The following is a 23,990-nucleotide window of genomic DNA, read 5'->3' on the forward strand; positions in this document are numbered from 1 at the left end:
CGCCGGCTGACGTCGGTGGGGGAGGAGTGTGGGCGAGTCTGACCCAGCGCCGAGGGACAACGGTGCTGGATTCAGGTAAGTGGCTGAGGAGGTTTTAACCCCATTCAGTCCCGTGGGAGGTGGATCCCGAGGACGGGGGGCACTCCAGGAGCCTGTAGTGCCAGGAAAACGGGTTTGTTTTCCTGGCACTATAGGATTCCTTTAATTTGAGAACCATTAAGCCAAAATGTACATTTCTGTTTTATTGCTGTTTTCTTACTATTTAAGGAACATTCTAAGCATGAATGTATTAAAATTTTATTATGAATGTATTTTCAAGAAAGGGGGAAAAAAAGATATTGTCACATTCTTAAAGTGAACATGTTATAACATGTTTGCTTAACCCCTTAAGGACACATGACATGTGTGACATGTCATGATTCCCTTTTATTCCAGAAGTTTGGTCCTTAAGGGGTTAAACAGTAGACTACCCCCAAGGCACTTTGGAAGCTATTACAGCATTGCGTATCTGCAGTCCCTTGCTCCATTGTTGTTGTTCTCAGATGTTCATGAGTGTTGCAGTGCATCATTGTCGTCAGTATCTCCTATACTCTACCAGAAAGCGTGAAGAGAATTTGCTTGGTAAAGGGTGTAGCAGTGTGGTAGGGAGCAAGAAAACTGCATGGGGAGGGTTAATGTTACACATATGTAGCACACAAATCAGCATTAAACCATGTGTTTACTGTTCACACATTGGTCTAATTCCTAGGATTTAAGTGACAGGTGGTAGAAGCCAATATTTGAAAGACATTTTAGTTAAAGTCTAGCATCTGAAAATGAATGCACGATAAATGGACACTACCATACTAAACATTGATTTTGATTTTATTTGGGCAGATATACCACAAGCAAATTTATTACAGTAAGCAGTATCTCATGCTTAAAACATTTTGACAAAAATTGGGAATTTGCATGATAGCCATGACAAAAAAAAAGTGTAATGTTTATAGTCTTTGTCACAAAAGACATGGTTTGGATAGCAGATGTGACTTTCAGAGCTTGGGAAACCAAAGCAGGAGAGATGGGGATGGTTACGTTTTTTTGAGTCCTTTTTGTAGTGCAGTAATGTCGATTAATGTTTTAATCAATATTGCCAGTATTGGTGCAGTCAATTGATTTTGTAAATATGATATTTTCTTTTGTGTATTATTTTACTAGGGAAATAGTGATTTATTGATTTCTATTTTTTCCTAGAAACAAGACATTGGGCAAGTACTTTTGGACATGGTCTACAATCACTTGAGTTTGAAAGAACGAGAATATTTTGGTTTACAAAACACTGAAGATTCTCTGGAAACACATGTAAGTATATATCTGGATGAATGAAATGTGTATTAATATAAAATATGCATGCAAAGCTCTCTACAGAATATCATATTGAAGGATAAGCACATAATATTTTTCTTTTAATAGAAATATCTTGTTTCAGAATTGTGTTAAAATTACATGCATGGAGTTATGTGTTTCATTTTTTTGGTGAATGTCCAGTTTTCACTAATTACATAAAATGAGAAAGAAGTCTGCATCTAGATATAGTGTTTTAGGAACCATTACGTATGTCATACCATGATATATTCGCTCCAAACATCTGGATAACACGTTTGTTTGCGTTTGGATATTTGGATATTTGTCAGAGCAAAATGTTGAAGAATTAATCTATAAAAAAACTTAACTATGACATAGTCTTCAATGATTGAAATGCGTCAGGACATTTATTATGCACCTGGTCTGTTGCTTCTTGCTGTCTGTGCTTTTCATACTAAAGCCCTTTAACTTAAATTAAACCTAAAATGTTTAAAGTGTATTTAACTTTATCAAGCCATGAAAAATATAAAACATAGGTATAATTTTGCTATGTTGATTGATTAAAGTGACAATCCATACTGGACTTGACCCTTTTGTGTACATATATAAATATCTAATTCAACTGTTCAACTGCAGCAAACTGTAAGTCACACTTATTCGGCCCTCCTTTGACCACTCTGTTACACAAGCATTCTGCTGTTTGACCACTTTGTTACACAGACATTTCACCATTCCACACATGCATACATTGGCTCTGTTTTTTGAGCCTTATTCGCTTTAAGTTCGGACATATCGAATTTCATTAATAACATTTTAGCCATTCAACCAGTCCCTGTACAGACAGCACTGTTAAGCTTAAAGGGATTCTAGAGTGCTCGAAAAACAAAGCAATTTTTCTGGCACTATAGGTCCCTACAGCGCGGAATGGATGTGGTGTGGAGGTAAGACACCCACAGGGGCTGAGGTGGGGGGTAAGAGGCATGGAGGGGCTTGGGGAAGGTAAGATGCATTGAGGGACTGGGGTGCGTGGGGTAAGATGCATGGAGGGGCAGGGTGCGGGGGGTAACATGCATGAAGGGGCTGGTGTGCGAGGGGTAAGATGCATGGAGGGGGTAAGATGCATTTTGCAATACCCTGGGTTGTCTACATGTGCAAATGATTTGCCCTCATGGGGTTAATCCTTATTCCTGGGGTACCATACGGTCTCAAAGGCAGCATAAGCAATTTGGCAAATTTAAATGAAAAAAAAATGAAAAGGGCAAGCCTTGTATTTGACCCTGTAACTTTCAAAAACACTGTATTTAATGGCAAGAAAAACAGTATATAAAATGAGTGGGTAACGTTAATGAGTAAGAGGAAAATTACAGCTAAACACAAATATCGCAGAAATGCAAAAACAGCCCTGGTCCCAAACGGTGAGAAAATTGAAAAGCGCTCTGGTCACTAAGGGGTTAAACCATCCAGTGTAAAGCATTGCTGTTTTGTAGAAATGGCAATGGTGTACATTCAAGGGTTAAATACATCTCTAATGGCTGTCATCTTGGCAACTATTAGAGGTACTTTCTTCTCAAGAACCATGTCAAACTCAGTCCTTAAATCAAGTACTGTTGCGTTTTCAGGGCCGCCATCAGAAATTGTGGGGTCCCTAACACAGCTCAAGGTTTGGGCCCCCAGGTGCCTGCCTCCAAGCCCCACCTCCAAATCCTGCCCACAGGAATACACAAACACAGACACAAAAGGACACAGACACACACAGAAAGATACACAAATACTGAAATAGACATACACACATACAGGCATACTGACAAACACATACTGAAACAGACACACACATATACAGTTACACACACACACACACACACACACACAAACACACACACACACACACACACTGACATACAGACACACACACTGACATACATACATACTCACATACTGACACACACACACATGCAGACATACACATAAATACATATTGACATACATAATAGCATACATACACATACTGATATACATACAGACATACACACACATACCGATAGATATATACATACACAGATACATACAGACATACTGACATGCGCGCACAAACACAGACATACTTGCATACTGACATACATGCACACATACATACTGATAGATATATACTGACATACATACACACATACATACTGATATATATATATATATGTGTATATTATACATACACACACACACACACATACATACTAACATACACACACAGACATGTATATATACTGTCACACACACAGACATATATACATACTGACACACATACATGCATACTAACATACATACACACATACATACTGATAGATCTATACATACATACACACAGACACAGACATACTGACATAGACACACAGACACAGACATACTGACATAGACACACAGACAGACAGACATACATACTGACATAGACAGACAGACATACATACTGACATAGACACACAGAGAGACATACATACTGACATACACACACAGACAGACATACATACTTACATACTGATAGATATATACATACATACACACAGACATACATACTGACATACACACACACATACTGATAGATATAGACAGACAGACAGACACACAGACACACATACATACAGACACACACAGACATACATACCGACATACACATTTTTCAGCCACTCTCCTACAACGAAAAGGTAAAGAAGAGGAGGGTGGCTGAAAAATGTGTATGTCGGTATGTATGTGTGTGTCTGTATGTATGTCTGTGTGCGGCCGTCACTTCCTCCCAGCAGCACTTGCGGTGCAGCCACAATTTGTTTTTTAAGGGGCCCGGTCGCGCTATTACACGGCCGCAGCGCTGACCGGGCCCCTGAATATATAGGGCTCATAGGGTGGCCCTAAATGCTTGGGCCACCTGATGTTCCTGGTGCAGATGCACCTGCGGCAGTCTCGCCGCTCCACATGGGGCCTGGGCGGCCGGAACCCTCAAGGCTGCCGGGCCCGTGACAACCATCATGGTTGTCACCCCCTGATGGCGGCCCTGTGCGTTTTACTAAACTTGCTTTTCTTGTCCTTAGTGCTTCTCTATGAGTAGCATTGGATTACACTAAAACACAGTCAGCAGGCATGCTGACGGAGGTGGAGTGGGTGGTGTCTCTGCACTACACACAAGGTGAATAATCTTGAACTATGCTTTTAAAACACCAAACTGGGATGAACAGAGATCACTGCAACAGCGCAACATTTTTTTTTTAGGTACTATAAGTTCTCTATAAAGCTCAATAGCCATTTCAAATGTATTTTTTGATGCAATGCAGCACACCAGCCTAACAATGTAAAGATATCTGAGGCACCCAACATTACTTTCTAAGTAGAAATCATATATTGACAATGGGTTTACAGTAGACTCATCATAATAATATGATTCTGAGTACAAATCTTTGATGAGAAACCAAAGCATTATTTCACCATCTGTGTTGTTCTGTGCTATATATATTTTAGGTTGGAACCAATATTGAGTTCCAATGCTATTTCAGTGGTCATCAATGTTTTGAACAGACACATATTTATCATACTCGAGTCAACTGCCACAATACATTGGTTATTGTAGCAGCACTGCCTTTCCCGGTACAATGAAGACCCCTGGGATTAGGCTAAATAGTTTATTTTGCAGAATTAATTTTGTTTTATATTACCGATTGAATAATTTATCACCAAGTTATTTTTAGTGTGAATACTTTTTATTGAAATAATTTTTCACAGTTATACATACATATACAAACATTTTACACTGATTACATAACAAACTTATCACCAAGCTAATATCATGTATATAGTTTGGATTCCTATCAGGCTAAAAAAATGAAAATAAACAACAAAAAGCATTGGCCAATGGATTATATTACCAACATCTTCTACAGATTATCATGAAACACACAAAGCTCAGATTAATTACTATTTTGGGTTTAGCTGGTAGTAATCACATAAGTTCCCAAGAAAATATAAATGTCCAAAACAATTTGAAAACTTATTGGAACAGTTTGTGTTTTTATTATATTTATATGATTTTTTTCTTTTCTTTCTGTAGAGGTGGCTGGAACCAAGTAAACCTATTCGAAAGCAACTAAAAGGTATTTCTGAAATCTGTTAACTAATAGAAACATACAATGCCACAATCCATTGTAGCGCACTGTAGTGTTTTTGATGCGTGTAGTCCTGTGGTGAAGCCCCATTGCAAGTAGTCAAACCATTTTATTACAGCTGCCACTCCCTGCTCCCCTCCTTCACTTCTCTAGTGACCAGCTGACGTTCTGAGCACTGCAGGACTTGACTCAATCGGATTCGCAGAAGCTCCTGCTATGGAGCTTCCGGGTTTTCTCTTGGAAGTGAAAGTAGGGAGCAATGCCTCGTCAGACTCCAGATAAGAATTCAAACCGTTCTTAAATGACTTGATGACTTATAATGGAACGCGCTCTAGTGGTCATGGTGCTTGGAGTGTTCCTTAATTAACTTGAAATATGTAGTGGACATTAAACAGTCCTACCCAAGCACAACCTTGCTGCTTTTAACAAAAAAATAAGAAGGCCCAGTGTACATGCTGCAACTTACTCTAGATCAGGGATCGCCAATCTACACTTAGTCCGGTGAAGGGCTTGAGGTTTGCTGCATATTATAGAGTACTTTCTACAATGTCAACTTTGCTTGTTTATTCTGTTTTATTTTGTCCGTATTAATTACTCTCACTCATGTTCTGTGGGTTATTTTATGCATTTGTTGTAATAAAATGTTAATTTTAACTGCAAATAATGCAAACACTACCCTATTTTTTTAAAGTTTTGAAAGATTTAGCAAGTCATTAATAGTTTAGCAACTTTTCTAACAAGGGCTTCAGTTTTTTATTTTTGTTACATGTTTCACTGTTATTCTTAACAGCTGCCTACAGGCTACCTTTTTATTTGGCTCTATGTGTATGTGAATGTAAATGTTATTTATCAATAAAATACTGTTACATTAGCCTGTTACATTTCTGAAGTACCACTGCTAGGTTATGACTGAAGTTACCTCAACATTAAAACATGGAAATCAATATCTCTCAACATTTGGAGTTAGAAATGTGGGACAGATTGGTGAGCCTGAAAAAAGGGAGGGACTGACCTAAAAAAAGAGAACAATCTACAATTGTCCTGGCTATCTCCACTCTGGGTAGCCCATGCACAGAGCACTGTTGAAGCACTTTTAGATGGGTTGAATGCCAAGCTTAGTTTGCACAGTCTAATGACATGCTCATTTTCACGCGTTTCCCCGTGAAAAACCGCTTCCTCAGTCAGCTGAAATGTGTCTCTGCAACAAGTGGTTCAGTACTTTGGCCACCACCTATAGTTTATATCTATTTTTAATACTGTTATTGTTATTGTTATTGTTACTTCTATTTTTTATTTTTGTACATCATAGCTATCTTTCATTATATCTTGTAATACATTTTTTTACACTTTCAACGGTATCCTGCCCTGTGATTCCGGTCAGGGGGAAGTGTCACCCTCCGCCAATGAGGGCACAGAGCCAAAGCGTGCTCAAACAGTAAAAATGGTTGGCAGTTACTGTGGTACAATCACAGTAGTAGCCCAACACAGAGATTCAGACTGTAGGTGCAAGAAGAGAGATGATGTTTAACAAGCAACAGATAATGATAACAGCACTCCAATGCCTTTAAGATTAGAGATGACAAACTTGTATAAACGCAAAAAGGGCTAATTGCCAACACGGGGCAACATCCCACATAATTACTAACATCAAAAAGTAAAAAAAAATGTTGATAACACCTTTTAACCAGATAAACATTTCATGGAACTTGCAGGGTGAGGCAGTAAAAAGAGGTAATGCAGAAATGCACCTATTTTAAAGTAAATTACTTTGTGTTAGCCTTCCTAAAAAAAACACTGCTAAACCTTCATATTCTCTATAGAGGTAGCAATAAATTATGGCATGTCCGTTAACTTTAAACAAGGGAGAGCTGAACTCATTTGCAACAACTACCCAAATTAATCAACCAAAGATACAATACACTTTACTAACTTAATACTTTCATCAGTCATGGATGTTACGATATTCAAACTAGGCTTGAGATTCCAAGTCTGTGTAATTACAGTGACATTTCATAGTTATAGAATGTTGTAGAACGAATAACCATTAAGGTAATATTCATAGGCCAGACCTAAACTGTGAGATTTGCACTTAAGAAAATTTAGTTTAGAGTAGAAGCAAGGAGCCCGATGCAAGCTACATTAGCACTAGAATTGCTGCATACTGACTTAGCAGGTCCCACAGAACCTAAGCTAGAGAAGCTTTCAAATATGCAATGGACTTCACTAATGACTAGTTAGGAGAGCAGTACTTGTATACTTCCCGAAAAATAAGAGTGATACAATGTTAGTCGCTGAAAGATCTGACATTCATATTAAGTTCATGGCTGAGAGTTCTCAGTCTCTACTAAACACACACGATTTTGAGATCTCGGCACCTTAATCACTGTAGAAAAGTGAAACTGGAGAACAGTATTTGAAATGACAAGATGTTGATCGTAAGTAAATAGCCAGTGGAATTATGGATATATGCAGTAATGACTACTGCTCAGATCTGAAACAGGTGATTTAATATACACTGGTAAAAATGCAATTTTATCTGTTAATAAACAAAAGACCTAACCATTCTAAATGGAATATTTTTAGCTAAAAATGTTTTGCATACAAGTATGCTAGTAGTATGTTAGACTCAAAAAGTGAGAGAGGGATCTCTGTTGGATATGACAAGAACAGTCCTTCTTATCTAGTGTATTATCCATCAAACAGAGGCTTATTAAATTTGTTACAAATAAAGCTGTTGAAAGAAAATCTTAAACTGATCTGTTACACGAAGAAGAGGATTGACACAGGGAGAACGATTTGCCATCTGTATTGGAAACTAATGAGGCTTAAGTAGACTTCTCAGGAGAGATTCAGATCTCTAAAGGAGAAAGCTTAAATGATCACTATAGGGTCAGGAACCACCATCTAGCCCCCCTGGGCCCCTCATGCCTCATTAAAAATATCTAAATCTTACTGTATTTAAGCCTGAAACTGTAACTCTGCATGCTGTTTGCCTAAAAAAAAAAACTGTCTGCTGACATCATCAGAAGTGGTAGCCTGATCTAATTACAGTGCTTCCCCATAGGATTGGCTGAGACTGACAAGGAGGCAGATCAGGGGCAGAGCCAGCATGATTCAAACACAGCCCTGGCCAATCAGCATCTCCTCATAGAGATGATCTGAATCAATGAATCTCTATGTCTGCATGCAGAGGGTGGAGACACTGAATGTTTAGATGCATTTTAGGCAGCCATGACCCAGGAAGGATCTCTAACAGCTATCTGTGGAGTTGCCAGTGAAGTTATCACTAGGCTGTGATGTAAACACTGCATTTTCTCTGAAAATACAGTGTTTACAGCAAAAAGCCTGAAGGTAATGATTCTACTCACCAGAACAAATTCAATAAGCTGTAGTTGTTCTGGTGACTATAGTGTCCCTTTATGGAGTAAGTAGAACAGTAAATGTTATCCTAAAAGAGATTTCCCAGTACATGGCAGACTCTTCCAGGTTTAAAAAATAATGACCATGTACTAACAAACATAAAAGGGACACTATAGTCACCAGAACAACTATAGCTTAATGTAGTTGTTCTGGTGAGTATAATAGCTCCCTTCAGGCATTTTCATGTAAACACTGCCTATTCAGACACCTGGACTTCCAGCGCTCGAGCACGCAAAGTAGAACCACCAACCTGTGCACAAGCCAGAAGACGGATGGACACCCAGACCCGACCTTTCCAAACCGCAACCCCCTATGGAATGCCTTATGCCACACTAGGCCTGCCGATTGTGGGGGTAGACTGATGCCTCAACCCCAGCATATAACAGGCACGCGGCCCTTGCAAGTGACCCAGCGAGAGGCCCAGAAGGCAAGCCTGCTAAGTTTTTAGTAGCTCCTCTATATATAATTGCTTAACTATACCTCTTAGTACTCTTATAATTATATGCAAACCAGGGAGAGACAGAAACCTCAATTCCAGGTCGACACTGGCAGCATTTAAATTTTTAGACTAGCCTGTTTATTGTATGCCTTATCTTTGTTATTGAACACCTAATAATCTTAATTATATTAGTCTAGACAGTCTATCCTGGTGTAACAATGCGATCTACTGTCAATCTAGATGCATATCCATAGCCTGTAACTTAGCCTGTGATATATACTAAACGTAAACTATAAAAAGAGATGTCTTTATTGTTCGGAGTACCAAATGCCTAACCTTGAATGTTGATCCTGTTGCCAAGCTGGTTTGCTCTGAATCACTATTTTTCACATCTGTATACTGCCATCTTCTCAATAGAAGGCTTAGCATTTTCTCTGCACTCAAATGCACGTGTCCAGTTCTTACACAAGTTATAATTATTATGCAAGCTACTACCATGCTATTAGAAAATAGTTTTCACGTGTTACCTGCATGTTTTACTTAATTCGACTCACTATAATCAAGCTACTCACTTCTGAGACATGTCAGACTCATTAAATCTGATCCTATAAAACAAAAATGTGCACATTTTTCATGCCACTATTTATCCTATATATATATATATATATATATATATATACGAGTATGTATACGTGTACAGTGTTGTGGCATTTGACTCACCTGCACACCTGACTCACCTGCACACAAAAAAAAAAAATCTGGTAAAGTCAGATAATTACAGAGAAATCTTTTCTCCAATTGCAAACATTACATCAGTGTGAATCTTAATGCAGTTAGCAGTGCAAAATGACCTACTACTCCATCAAATGGATGTGAAAACCACTTTCTTACATGCTCCAGTTGATTATAATATATATGTAGAACACAAAGTCCACACAGAATGTAAAACTAGTTCTCAGATTGATACAAGTCATTGTACTGTTTAATGCAGTCAGTTAGAAATTGGAATAATGTACTACATGACCATTTAACTGAAAATGAGTTTGTGTAGGATCTGGCAGACCACTGCATATACACCAAATATATAAAGATGAAAATGTGATACTGATAATATGGTTAGTTTATCTCATCATTGCCAGCAGTAAAACTATACTCAGGGATGTAAAATTAATACTTACAGATGAATTAAAAAATGAAGACCTCTGAACAATCAAATATTTTCTAGGCATCAATTTGAACAAAGTGATTATCTAGTAGTAATGAACCAAAAAAGATACATATCAAAGATTCTGGAGAAATTCAGGATGACCGATTTAAGCCTGTAGTTACACCACATAAATAAAAGCTAGAACATAAAGGTGACAATTTTGTAGATACAAAGAAGTATTGAGCAATAATAGACAACTTTCTATATGCTGTGACCTGTACAAGGCTGGAATTAAGTTGTCTGTAAACTATCACAGTACTTGTCAGAACAAACCCAGCAATGTTTGGTCACTGCTACACATTTGTTGAGATATTTTAAAAATACCATCATTTGTGCGCTATGTTGCAAGAAATGTAATCCAAAGCTGAAAATGTCATACAATGATACTTATTGGGGCTCTAATGTGAATGGTAAGAGGATCATTATCAGATACTGCTTTAGTCTAACAGAAAAAAGTCCACTGAATGTCTAAGAAACTGTTTATAGTAGCTTTGTCCTCATGTGAAGCTGGATGCATAGCTTCAGCTGTGACTACACAAGAAAGCCAATGTCTGTATGAACCAGTACAAGTCTTTCGATGACAAACCGGATTGTTTGAAAGAGCTATAGCACCCTGCTTGTTCCCAAAGATGTAAACATATTGATATTAAATACCACTTTAACCAATCACTAATCAATTAAGGTGGCATGGTCCTTGATTACAGCCCAACCAACAGGATGTTAACAGATATGACTAAGCTTGTAACAATTTGGAAAAGTTCTTGAGGTATTTGTTTGGAATGTAATTCTTCTTTTTTCCCCCAAACACTATTGCTTGAGTGTGAAGCTGTGTGTGGTGTGATTCTCTATTATTGCACTTATTACCCTATTTATGTAGATCGTGACAGGAGCTATGTTAATTTGCACACAATGTTAGTGTCACTGACTTGGTAGGCTAGTCAAGAACTGGAACACAATAGCTGTGAGATAGCACACCCTTCCAAACATGACCTCTACAGGAACCTAGAAGCGAGGAAAATATCTTAGGAAATCTTTGTTAGCACAGGGGCCTTATTAATGTAATAGTGTCCAAGCAAGATGTCCTAGCGGAACAGGAAAAAGCAAAGTTAGATGGTCCGAGATCAGGGAAGGGTGCAAAGATTCATAAATGGGTAATGGAAATGTAGCTATGTCTAAATATTGAGAGATGCAGGAATAGGGAACAGATTAGCAAGGTAGGAACAGGTGCAGGAGCAGGGTCTGGATTAGGAACCGGAATAACACCTCAGAATAATCAAAAACTGGAGTGAGTGTACTCTGAGCTTTTATAGGGATTTCTGTTCACAAGGATTGTTTCTTCCTGGAGGTAGAGTACCACATAATTCTATAAATGATGCATAAATGTGCAACAGCTTCATGTTAGCACAAAGTAACAGCAGCAAATGAGGCCAGAACCCCAACCCAGTTAGAGTAGAGAACACCGCAAGTGAAGCAGGTAAGACAGTTAGTCAAACCTCGTTAGGCAGTCGTGTGGGTACTGCAGTGTATGGGTGGTGATCTATTATCTAAGAAAAGTATAGACCCTTTTTCTATGTGCAGTCACCGCCAAAGGAAAATATAAAGTATAAACCAGTACCAGTTTTTAGTTGTTTTTTTGTTTGTTTTTTACTGCTGTTTTGAATATATCCATGCTCACATGATTTAAAATGAAAAGGTAGAATTTTAGTAGCAATAGCATGCTATGAAAATACTATTGTGTTCACTATTTGTTTACTATGACCATGTTTCAAATTAATCTTAATTTTGCATCACTGTTTCAGGAGGGTTTCCATGCTCCCTCGTTTTTCGAGTTAGATTTTTCATACCAGACCCAAACACCTTACAGCAAGATCAAACCAGGTGACTTTTTATGCACATCTTTCAGTATTAAAAAATCGTTTTACCTCTCCATCCAATTAAAACAAAAAAATCAAAAAACTAGTATGTACTTTAGGTCCACAAAATGTATTTGATGTTAAAGAACTGATTTGGCTTGAATTATACGTTACCTTTTGAATAGTTGTTTGCTATGTAAATTGATGTGTGAAACATGAAATGTTATAATTTTTCTTTCCATGTGTACCCATTTATTGTTTATTATAATTAACATTGCTCATCATTTTGAGCTGACCGCTTCACTGAAAAACGATCTGTACAGCCGCTAGATCATCATGCGTTGCCCTGCATGTTAAGCATTTTCAGCTCCATATAATATATTTTGTTACAGTAAGACATTTCTAGGGCACTTGAACACTAAGGGCCTTCTTTGTCAAGACAAAATGTGCTATTGTGGAGCAAAGTGCTAAGGAGCAATCACCATGACCAGTGACATGCCCTTCACTGCTTTGCAGTTTGCTACAAAACAGCACCTGTATTACACCTGTAAATCACCCCTCACCCCTTTGCCCTTCCCCTTTTTTTTTCCTCTGATCTTTTCTCAATGTGGCTGGTATTTCCGGCATTGGCATTTGTTTGTTCTTTTATTTTAAGAGACAAAAACAAGACACCTAGATACACAAATTCAGGATAGACTTCTTAGCACTTGTAACCTAGAACCACCTCTCTTTTGCATCATTTAACAATACCACACACGCCTATCCAAGAAACAGTTGAGTTGCCAATTATGTGATTACTTTTGATCCTCAGAAATGGAGGCGCTAAGTATAACGTGGTCAATAATTCCTACACTGTTCATAGTTTATCAGTCTAAATAGATTGAAAGAGAAGCTGACAGCTGTACTTTTTTTTTCCAATTCGTTATCTTTTCATTTCAAATACTTATGGAATCTTGTAGATATTTATTGCAGATTGCACAGAATTATTCCATGAACACTATCCTGTATGTAGAATATATAGCTATTTCCAGTGTCACATCTATAGTAGTGTCGGGTAATGCAGACTTTACCAGAAGAACCTCTTTACTGCATTAGTATAAAAGCTGCTCATTTTGTTTCTGCCTTTTTCTCCTTTTTTGTGTAATTGTGTCATTAAATCTATTGTGTGTTTGTGTGTATATATATAATACATTTTTATGTAAACTTTTTAAATATGTAATTTAATAGAAACCAATAAATATATTTTTTACCTTTTTGTTTTAGGCATTTATACTTTTTGCAACTCAAAAATGATATTCTCGAAGGGAGGTAAGGGTATTTTTCAAATATTTATTTAGTATTTGAATTGCTCCCAGCTGCACAGGTTATAATCACAATGACTTTCCATTTCCCATTTCCTGTGATGATCTGTGAAACATATATTAAATTAATGCATTGTTTAATATTTGAACTTCAGCAGAAAATATTCCAAGAGATAGCCTCAAGTGACATCACTGCTAAATGTGTTCATTTCCTTTATTCATTTCAGTGTTTTCCTCTCATTTTAATACATTTCATTTCTTCCATTACACTTTATATGTGTACTTAATTGTTAGATAGCTAGTTAACATATGGAAATTATAATATCCCCATTACATACTGAATATTTAATTATTATATATATCATTAATCCCTACATTACCTTAACTCTTACATTACCCTATACATATCATTTAATATAAAAGATACATAACACAAGAAGTTTGTATCGGGGCAAAAAAAATGCCATCTCTGTGTTCTGGATACGTTTGCAAACTTATGGTCTTGTGGATTGTTATGATTTCTCCTAATACATGGTTCATTATTATGTCTTATCTCTATGTACATTGTGTGTGTGTGTGTATTATCATTATTATTAAATGTTAGTGTGTTATGAGACCTATAATTCACATCTGTATTTCTAAACTTTTTTAAAAAAACTTTTATATGTGCATTAGTAGTTACATTTTACTGTAACTGACATCTGAGACCACTCTGAGCACTTGTTGGTTGCTTTTGAATCCAGTTTGCATGCCTAGTAGTAGAGTAACCAAAATCTGTTTCTGATTGCAAGTGTTTCAGTGGTTATGCGTAGTCTGGCACATTGGGTCCACAACAAATGGCGTCTGGTTTTGTGTTGACTGTTACATTAGAGATTTTTTATCTCCTGCTCTGTATTGAACATTAATTACTCACAGGAGACTCCTGCAGGACATATGAAATTATAAATTAAACAGAATTTGCAATAATGGAAATTTAAAACGTTAGATCTCAATTTACAGAAAATGTGTAGGTAGGCTGAGTATGTCACATGCCTGGGAGGTGTGGTTTAACTCATAATTGGAAGAGAATTAAGCAGTTACAATGCAGGGGCATAAACTAGAGACCTAAGCCAGGGGTGGGGAACCTTCGGCTCTCCAGATGTTTTGGACTACACCTCCCATGATGCTTTGCCAGCATTATGTGTGTAAGAGCATTATGGGGGAATGTAGTTCACAACATCTGGAGAGCCGAAGGTTGCCTATCCCTGACCTAAGCCAATAAATTAAGCTAAAGTTGTTTTAGTGCTTATTGTGTCCCTTTGAATGTGTGCCACAATTGATTTGGCTTATTCTCTTTTCCTCTGTTGGGACTTTAGGGAAGTTTAACTATTAAACTTTGAACAGGATTTAAAGTCTCTGCGTGCTCAGTGCAAGTTACTGTGTCACTTTGACTGCCATTACCAAACTGCAGAAGAGGGGCTCGGCAATATGCGCTTGGGCAGCCCTAATTTTTGTGAAACAAGGCAGACGCTATATGGGGAGATGTTGCCCACCAAATCATTGCACTTTTGACTTTAAAACCACTAATGCTCATTCCTATGGTGCAAATGTTAAGTGTATTAGTAGAATCCTGTACCCCTGAAGCAACTAGGTTACATGTTAATTCGTAGACATTAAAGGACCACTATAGTGCCAGGAAAACAAACTCGTTTTCCTGGCACTATAGTGCCCTGAGGGTACCCCCACCCTCAAGGTCCTCCTCCCGCCGGGCTGAAGTTGGATGAAGGGGGTTAAACACTCTCCAGCGCCAGGCTCCCTTGGCGCTGGGGACTCTCCTCCTCCTTCGGTCGTCATCGGCTGAATGCTCATGCGCGGCAAGAGCCGCACGCACATTCAGCCAGTCCATAGGAAAGCATTCTCAATGCTTTCCTATGGACGCTGGCGTCTTCTCACTGTGAAAATCACAGTGAGAAGTGCGGAAGCGCCTCTAGCGGCTGTCAATGAGAGGCTAGATTAACCCAATGTTTACAGCTATGTTTACTGCAGGCTGGGTTAACCCTAGATGGACCTGGCACCCAGACCACTTCATTAAGCTGAAGTGGTCTGGGTGCCTATAGTGGTCCTTTAACCCCTTAAGGACCAAACTTCTGGAATAAAAGGGAATCGTGACATGTCACACATGTCATGTGTCCTTAAGGGGTTAAGATAATGTCTCCATCTCAAATATGTGTTCTTATCTATTTCCACTTGCTAAGTAGTGGTTGTAAACAGCTCTAGCTGACCATTAAATGTGATTCTTAGGTTTTTCTATTTTTGCCATTACAATCAAATATAGAATGCCTAGCATGCCAGAAGCTCATGCAGTGGCAGTTTCTGAAATGTCAGGATGAATTATGGGTCTTCATTCGATCTGTGTATATCTAATCTGAGCTTTTTTTTTTTGTATATGAGTCTATAGAATTGTATATTGGGTGTGAAGTTGTCTATTATCAGCTTTCTCTTACAAAATCCTCTTTCTGGCTATAGCTCCTGGTGGTCATTCCAGTCATGCAGCTAATAATTACATGAGATACAAAAAGGAGTCACAAAAGATAATTCCTTATGTATTTTAATTACATCAAGATATTATGTAAACTAAAAAAGAACTTGTGTATAACAATGTGTGTATATGTATATCTATATGTGTATATATATATGTATATCTATATGTGTATATATATATATATATATATATATATATATATATGTGTATATATATAGTTAATACATTGCTAAACACGCATACACACACCAAGCCATAAGACTTGCTTTTCCCACAGAAATCTCACTTTAACTCTCACTACTGCAAGGGATTCTGGGTAGGCATATGCAAACAAGCTCAACAAAAAACATGTTTTTGCTTCATAATTCCACTTTATACATGTATTCCTTGCTGTATGTGTCTGCTGTATACAACAGCTTTGAAACACAACTCAGGAAGAGGCGCAAAGCCAATGAACCACTCATGGACAGCTGTTGCGTTGTTAATGCAATTAATTAACTATCCACTTACTTCAGGTGGAAGAGGTTTTCATTGACACTTTTTTTTCCCCACCACAAATCTGTTGGTATGTATGTTTGTAGGCAATATCAGGACTATAAAAAATAAATTTTGGGACAACTCTCGGACAATAAAGTATACAAGCTAAGCTATTGAATTTGGGAAAAATATATTTGAGCCATTACAAAGAGGGTTGGAAAACAAATATATAACACAACACGAATTTGAATACTTGCATGACATTCATCCCAGATGTCCGGTGTTGTATACACTTCCAAAAGTTCACAAGGACTCCATTCACCCCCTGGGTCAGCCTATAGTCTCAGCCAATGGTGGATTGTTGGAACCCATTGGCAAATGGTTGGATAAAGTGTTGAAAACTCCAGTTTTGGCCTTACCTACCTGTGTAAAGGATAGTGCTGCTATTATAGAACATCTGAATAACACTATAATATCGGCTGAGGGGATTCTACTAGCAACCATGGATGTGGTGTCCAGTCTGTACACAATAATCCCACACCTGGATGGTATACTAGCATTCAAATAGGTCTTTTTTAATGAGTGGGTGAATCCTCCCTTGGAGTATATATTTTGGAACTATTGCAACTACCGTATATACTCGAGTATAAGCCGAGTTTTTCAGCACATTTTTTGTGCTGAAAAACCCCAACTCGGCTTATACTCGAGTCAGAGTCTGTATTATGGCAATTTGCATTGCCATAATACAGACAATGGGGGCTGTGGGGGCTGCAGAGAGATGTTACTTACCTTTCCTGCAGCTCCTGTCAGCTCTCTCCTCCGCCGGTCCGTTCAGCTCTTCTGTCAGCTCACAGTGTAAATCTCGCGAGAGCCGCGGCTCTCGCGAGATTTACACTGGGAGCTGACCGAGGTGCTGAACGGACCGGCGGAGGAGGAGAGAGCTGACAGAAGCTGCAGGAAAGGTAAGTAACATCTCTCTGCAGCCCCCACAGCCCCCTCCTACACAGTGCCCATCCACTGGACCACCAGGGAAGGAGAGCCCCCCTCCCTGGCCAGCTAGCAAGCAGGGAGGGGGGACAAAAAAATGTATATATATTAATAATAATAAAAAAATAAAAATAAAAAAATAATAAAATAAAAATAATAAAATAAAAAATAATAAAATAAAAAATACTAATAATAAAAAAATGTAATGAAACAAAAAAAAATTAAAATAATAATTAAAAAATAAAAATGCCCACCCCCCACCAAGGCTCTGCATCACACTCTGCATTACACACACACACACTGCACTCATACACACACTGCACTCATACACACACACACACACACTGCATTCATACACACACACACTGCACTCATACACACAGCATTCTCATACACACACACTGCACTCACACACACACTGCATTCATACACACACACAGCATTCATACACACACACAGCATGCATATACACACACACTGCATTCATACACACACTCTGCACTCATACACACAGCATTCTCATACACACAGCATTCTCATACACACAGCAGTCTCATACACACACACTGCACTCATACACACAGCATTCATACACACACACAGCATTCATTCATACACACACACAGCATTCATTCATACACACACACACAGCATTCATTCATACACACACACACAGCATTCATTCATACACACACACACAGCATTCATTCATACACACACACACTGCACTCATACACACAGCATTCATACACACACACAGCATTCATACACACACTGCACTCATACACACACACTGCATTCATACACACACACTGCACTCATACACACAGCATTCTCATACACACACACTGCACTCATATACACAGCATTCTCATACACACACACTGCACTCATATACACACTGCATTCTCATACACACACTGCATTATCATACACACACTGCATTCTCATACACACACACTGCATTCTCATACACACACACTGCATTCTCATACACACACACACTGCATTCTCATACACACACACACTGCATTCTCATACACACACACACTGCATTCTCATACACACTGCATTCATTATATACACACACTGTAAATAAATATTCAATTAATATAATTTTTTTAGGATCTAATTTTATTTAGAAATTTACCAGCAGCTGCTGCATTTCCCACCCTAGTCTTATACTCGAGTCAATACGTTTTCTCAGTTTTTTGGGGTAAAATTAGGGGCCTCGGCTTATATTCGGGTCGGCTTATACTCGAGTATATACGGTATGTCTCACTTAACCTATTTTAGGTTTGAAACAAAATGTTATATACAGCAAACAAGCACTTCAATGGGGCACCCATTGCTCACATGTATGTGAATGCATACATGTGTATATTTGAAAAAAGACAAATCCTTTGCCCCTATGGAAAACATATACTTCAATATCTTCGCTTCATAGATGATATCCTCCTCTTATGGATAGGGGGAGAGGAAAGATTTTTGAGCATGATGCATAATTTGAACTCTCTACCTACGCCTGTGAGATTAACTTACCAATCGAGCACAACAACTATTAATTTTCTGGACTTACACATCTTTGCCACTGGCAATCGTCTGGGCTATACATTATTTTCTAAATCAACTGATAGAAACATTCATCCCAGAAAGCTAAAATATTCTCTCCTCATCTCCCAGTTCATCAGAGTGCTACGTAATAACTCTGACAGTCGAGCGAGGACACAAATTCAGGGTATGTTTCACAGATTTCAACAAGAGGATACTCTAAGACTTGTTTGAATTTGGCGTATTAACGGGCAATTGAATCAATTGCAGATAACAGAATCCACCAGGATATGGGTGATCAATTTATCTTTCCTCAGGTGTTTCATCTAAATGCACAAAAATTGAGGGATACCATCTGCAATAATTGGCATTTCTTGCATAACGATCCAACTTTACCATCTATGTTTAAAAAAACACATTATGAGTTACAGAAAAGGGAGAAGTTTGAGAGACTATTTGGTGCATACACAGTCGCGGGATGTTACCGCTGTTTGAATTGTCTGGCTTGCAATTCAATGATACTGGGCAAAACCTTCTGCCACCCGAAATGCAGGACCACACATGTCGTTTGTAGGATTGAATGCCCCTGTGGCCTCACTTATGTGTTGAAGACCTCCAATGATTTAAGAGCATGCATATGGGGACACAGATCTACCATACGCTCTGCGATACTAAGTGGCACTGCGAGTACTCCAGTCTCTCAACACTTCTTGGAAATGGGACACAACGTATCTTCACTCTGGGCATAGACCATATAACAGTCTCACCCAGATGTGGAGATTGTGACAATTTATTGCTTATGCGTGAAGCTGTTTGGATCTATACCCTAGAAACTTTTTCCCTAGCTGGCTTAAATAAGAAAAAAAATTTCTCAAGAAGATAATGCATTATTGGGTTATATCTTATAAAATGTATTTGTGATATATGTAGTTATTTGTCGATTCTCCATGATTGAAGCGTTTGCATATCTTACACTTGTCTCGTTTGAAGTATATTGGCAGTGTCTATTTACACTAGCTACTATATGATTGCTACATATTTTACAAATGTTACAGAGATTATTATGATAGGCATTTTGTGTCTATTTCTCCTTTGGTTACAGGTTAAAAACTTGTACATATATCTTTTATTTCTATTTTTGACTTCAGAATGCAAAATAAATGTCCTGTTTACATTTAGTACATTTTTAATTTCCCAATGTGGGCACCAAGATCTAATTGCAGAGCTAATTTTTGTATACTTATTTCCATCTAGGTTACCAAGCCCACTGAACTCTGCAGTTGTTCTTGCATCTTATGCTGTGCAATGTAAGTAATTGCGGGGTAAAAAAAGCAATTCCTGGAATTTGAAAAAGTAAAATGAAAATGATTCATGTGTTTTGTTGCTGGTGGTACAGGGGTCATTTAGGAAAAGAACTTGTACAACAACATTACATGGAGAAGTCGCCATGGAAAATGTACTTCAATATTGCATTGCTCGCTTACCAGTGACACATTTATGCATCGTCCACTTTGTGTAAAGAGATGGCAAACTGATTGTGTGTCTGTTATGGAAATCTGTGTGTCTTGGCTTGCATGTAAAGTGGCTAATTGGTATGGATCCAGGACCTGCAGCAAGTAAATTATGAATGAAATGTTGCCGATGGAAAAATCATTACACCTACTAAAACTAGGTTTTTAGATAGGGCAAACAAGATTTATCTGTCTATTGATCATGTTATTCATCCTAATTAAAATTCTTAAATCTACCAATTTAAAAAAAAAATAATAATAATTATTTAGACTTATAAATATATTTATTTACACATACTGCATTTCACCAGCTCTCATTGCTCTACTACACTAGAAATAAACAAATAAGTGATGAATATAGGCCATACTGTACTAGAAATAAAAGATAAATGATAAACATACTTCATTTGGAAGTAAATAAACGACGTATTTGAATTTACTAGAATAGCCAAATTGGTGGTAGCTGACACATCACATAGTAACCTTTTACTTTCTTATATTTGAAAAAAAGAATGTGAAGTGCAGAATTCATTAAATATTTTGAAAAAAACAAATGTATTAAACCGTGATAAAAACTTGACTATATAGTTTTTCCTGCCATTTGGGAGTACATTTGCAATTATAGCATCTTCTGATTCTGTTGGTTTATGCATTGAGGACATGCTGTGAGATTAAATAGTTCAGGAGTAAACTGGAGAAAATGAGCAGCTGTTATGAAATTTCAAGTCTCAGATGCCCCCTTCACAGTGAAGTAAAAATATGGATATGAAGTTCTGATTTTTGGTTTAGCCTTTTACTGCCAGAGAGTGAGATTTTCTGTAAAATCTATCTGAACCCTTTCTGGCACCCTAATGTTTTTTAATCATTGAAAGCATTGTTTATTAGTTAGAAGATAACCATAATTTGCATTATCCTTCTTGAAACAAAATTGAGCATTTGCACAACATTATTTATATCATTCAACATACAGAAATGAGTGACAAGTTATAAATCAGTGCAAACTGAACATAAAATTACAGAGAATATTTAGCTTCTTCTGGAAAGTTTAGTATGTATTTATGCTTCTTAATAATTTCTAGGGAGTAAAAGTAAGAGGGCAAGAAGAAATGGATAGTTTTCCTCCTTGTCTCCTCCCCCCCCCCTTTTTTTGTATAGGGGAAAGGATAGAGATCACGATGATGTATAACAGGGTATAGTGAAAGGAAAAAAGAGAAAAAGTGGGAGGAGAGGAGGGAATCGACCACCATATGCATCATTGACAGACATGACAGAGGATTGCCCTACATTTGGACTGTCTCCTCTCCTAAGGACACACACTGCCGCTGGGGAGGAAGGACAACACCTTCAGCTCCCTGGGATACATACTGCCGCTGGGGAGGAAGGATGACACCTTCAGCTCCCTGTGAAACATACTGTCGCTGGGGAGGGGTCCCCACTCCTGGTAATGCTTGTGGTGGCTGGAGATCTGGGCCGGCTGTTGGATTTTTAGTCTCAGCCCCCACTTCCCGCCCACCTCCCCTCGCCGGCCGCAATACTCATGCGTGCCGACGGCTGCTCCTAGTGCGCGCGCGTGCCGACTACATTTCCCAACTCCCATTGCGGCACGAATATCGTCATGTGACCGCACTAAAACTTTGTATCCAGCGTATTAACGCTCGTTTTGATATTTCAATGTACTACACTATGTCCACTACTCCATCCTAATGTTATTTTTATTTTATCAACATGTTTTATTAATATCACTTATATCTGTATTTTAATTGGCTGTCCTGATTTTAGGCGCCAATTTTAATTAATTCTTACCTTATTTAAACTCACCCTGCCAGGTATTATGTTCTAATTCCATATTGAGAAAGCCTTTTTAGGCGAAATGCGTTTGTGGATTTTATATTGTGTATTTTACTCATTAAAGATCTTTTGGTTACTTATATTTGTGCCAATCATCTTTTATACACTCTATTATAATTTTTGTTTTTTACCTGCCATTTTTATCGTTGTGGACTCCAAGAAATCCTAGGTGGGGATGAAACCACCAACGCTTATACTAGTGGGCAGTTTGTCTGCCCCACCCTTGTGAGTACCTTTTTATATATATTTTAACACCATTGTTTTATTCAGAGAGCACTATTGGTTGTCTCTATTTTATTCTCTTTGAGTGTTGAACATACCTTTGAAGCAAGACCCCTGCACCATATTCTATAAGCGGAGATTGTACCACTGTACGCTGTCCATACTAGAGCTAGCTATAGCTCTTACTCATGTGAGTGCACTACTGTCTTCCTTTTTATCTTCTAGTTTACCCTATTGGATATATTGCACTATTTTGGTTCTATCTTTTGTCTTTGCATATTATTGGATCTTTCTGGGGAAGGCCCACGTGGACACTATCCCTGACCAAGCACGTTACAGACCATTTGACCTAAAGAAAGAACTGTCAAGTTAAGACCTTTTTTATTGGGATATACTATTGTTATCCTATTATATTTATTTTGTGTGGCACAGCCTTTTTTCTTTGTTTTCTCTCCTGATGTGTTTTAAGGGGACTTTGAGGGATTCCCTTTGTGGTTGCTGCCTTATCCATTACTTAGCGCTGACTCTCTATTTTGATTTTACCCTGGTAGAGAGACCTCGGTCCCATATCCACCTGCCGGCGGGGGGGTCCTCCCAGGACCAGTCTATGAGGTCCGCTACCTCGGGTACCTTTGGTTGCTGTTGGGGAAGAGGACTGGTTTTCTCTTCCCATGCCTCATTGATGAGTCGCAGGTAATCCCACTCCAGGCTCCATTCCTTGGTGATCAAATACCGTAGGTCTGCCTCGAGGTCAATAGCGCTAGGGAGACCCAGCATGTCTTCTCAGTCATAACACAGGTCCCAAAATTGAGAGTCAGTAGCTTTTTCGTACTCATTTAGTACTCATCGTCAATATTATCCCAAAATAGGCCAGGGCCATCATTATCCCCACCCTCTGGGAACTCATACTCTGCAATCTCGGGGACACACTGAGCTGCCTACCACTGTATCGCCTGGTATGCGTCGTCAAGCCACACTTCTGCATATACTAGAATCTCGAGTCTAGTCACCCACGCTTCCAGGGGCTGTTTTCCCAGGAGGGGCATGCGCTCTGCCATTCGAGCCAGGATTCGCTGCCTTCTGCTGAGGCGTCAATCACCTCGCCAATACTGTACTTTCTCCAGGGCTTTGTCCCACAGCTCGGCTCTGGCAGTCTCTCTGTACATCAAC

At 38.4% G+C, this 23,990-nt stretch overlaps 1 protein-coding gene across 1 annotated transcript in view; it reads left to right on the plus strand.

Annotated features, from left to right (window-relative positions):
* Positions 1-23,990, plus strand: part of PTPN3 (protein tyrosine phosphatase non-receptor type 3) — a 263,560-nt gene that overhangs the window by 157,516 nt on the left and 82,054 nt on the right. The window contains exons 3-7 of the mRNA XM_063451879.1: positions 1,234-1,341; positions 5,429-5,471; positions 12,349-12,427; positions 13,666-13,710; positions 20,494-20,546. Of these exons, the coding sequence (XP_063307949.1) occupies positions 1,234-1,341; positions 5,429-5,471; positions 12,349-12,427; positions 13,666-13,710; positions 20,494-20,546 (328 nt within the window). The remainder of the gene's footprint in view (positions 1-1,233; positions 1,342-5,428; positions 5,472-12,348; positions 12,428-13,665; positions 13,711-20,493; positions 20,547-23,990) is intronic.

The sequence above is a fragment of the Pelobates fuscus genome, chromosome 4, assembly GCF_036172605.1.
Source record: "Pelobates fuscus isolate aPelFus1 chromosome 4, aPelFus1.pri, whole genome shotgun sequence".
NCBI lineage: Eukaryota > Metazoa > Chordata > Amphibia > Anura > Pelobatidae > Pelobates > Pelobates fuscus.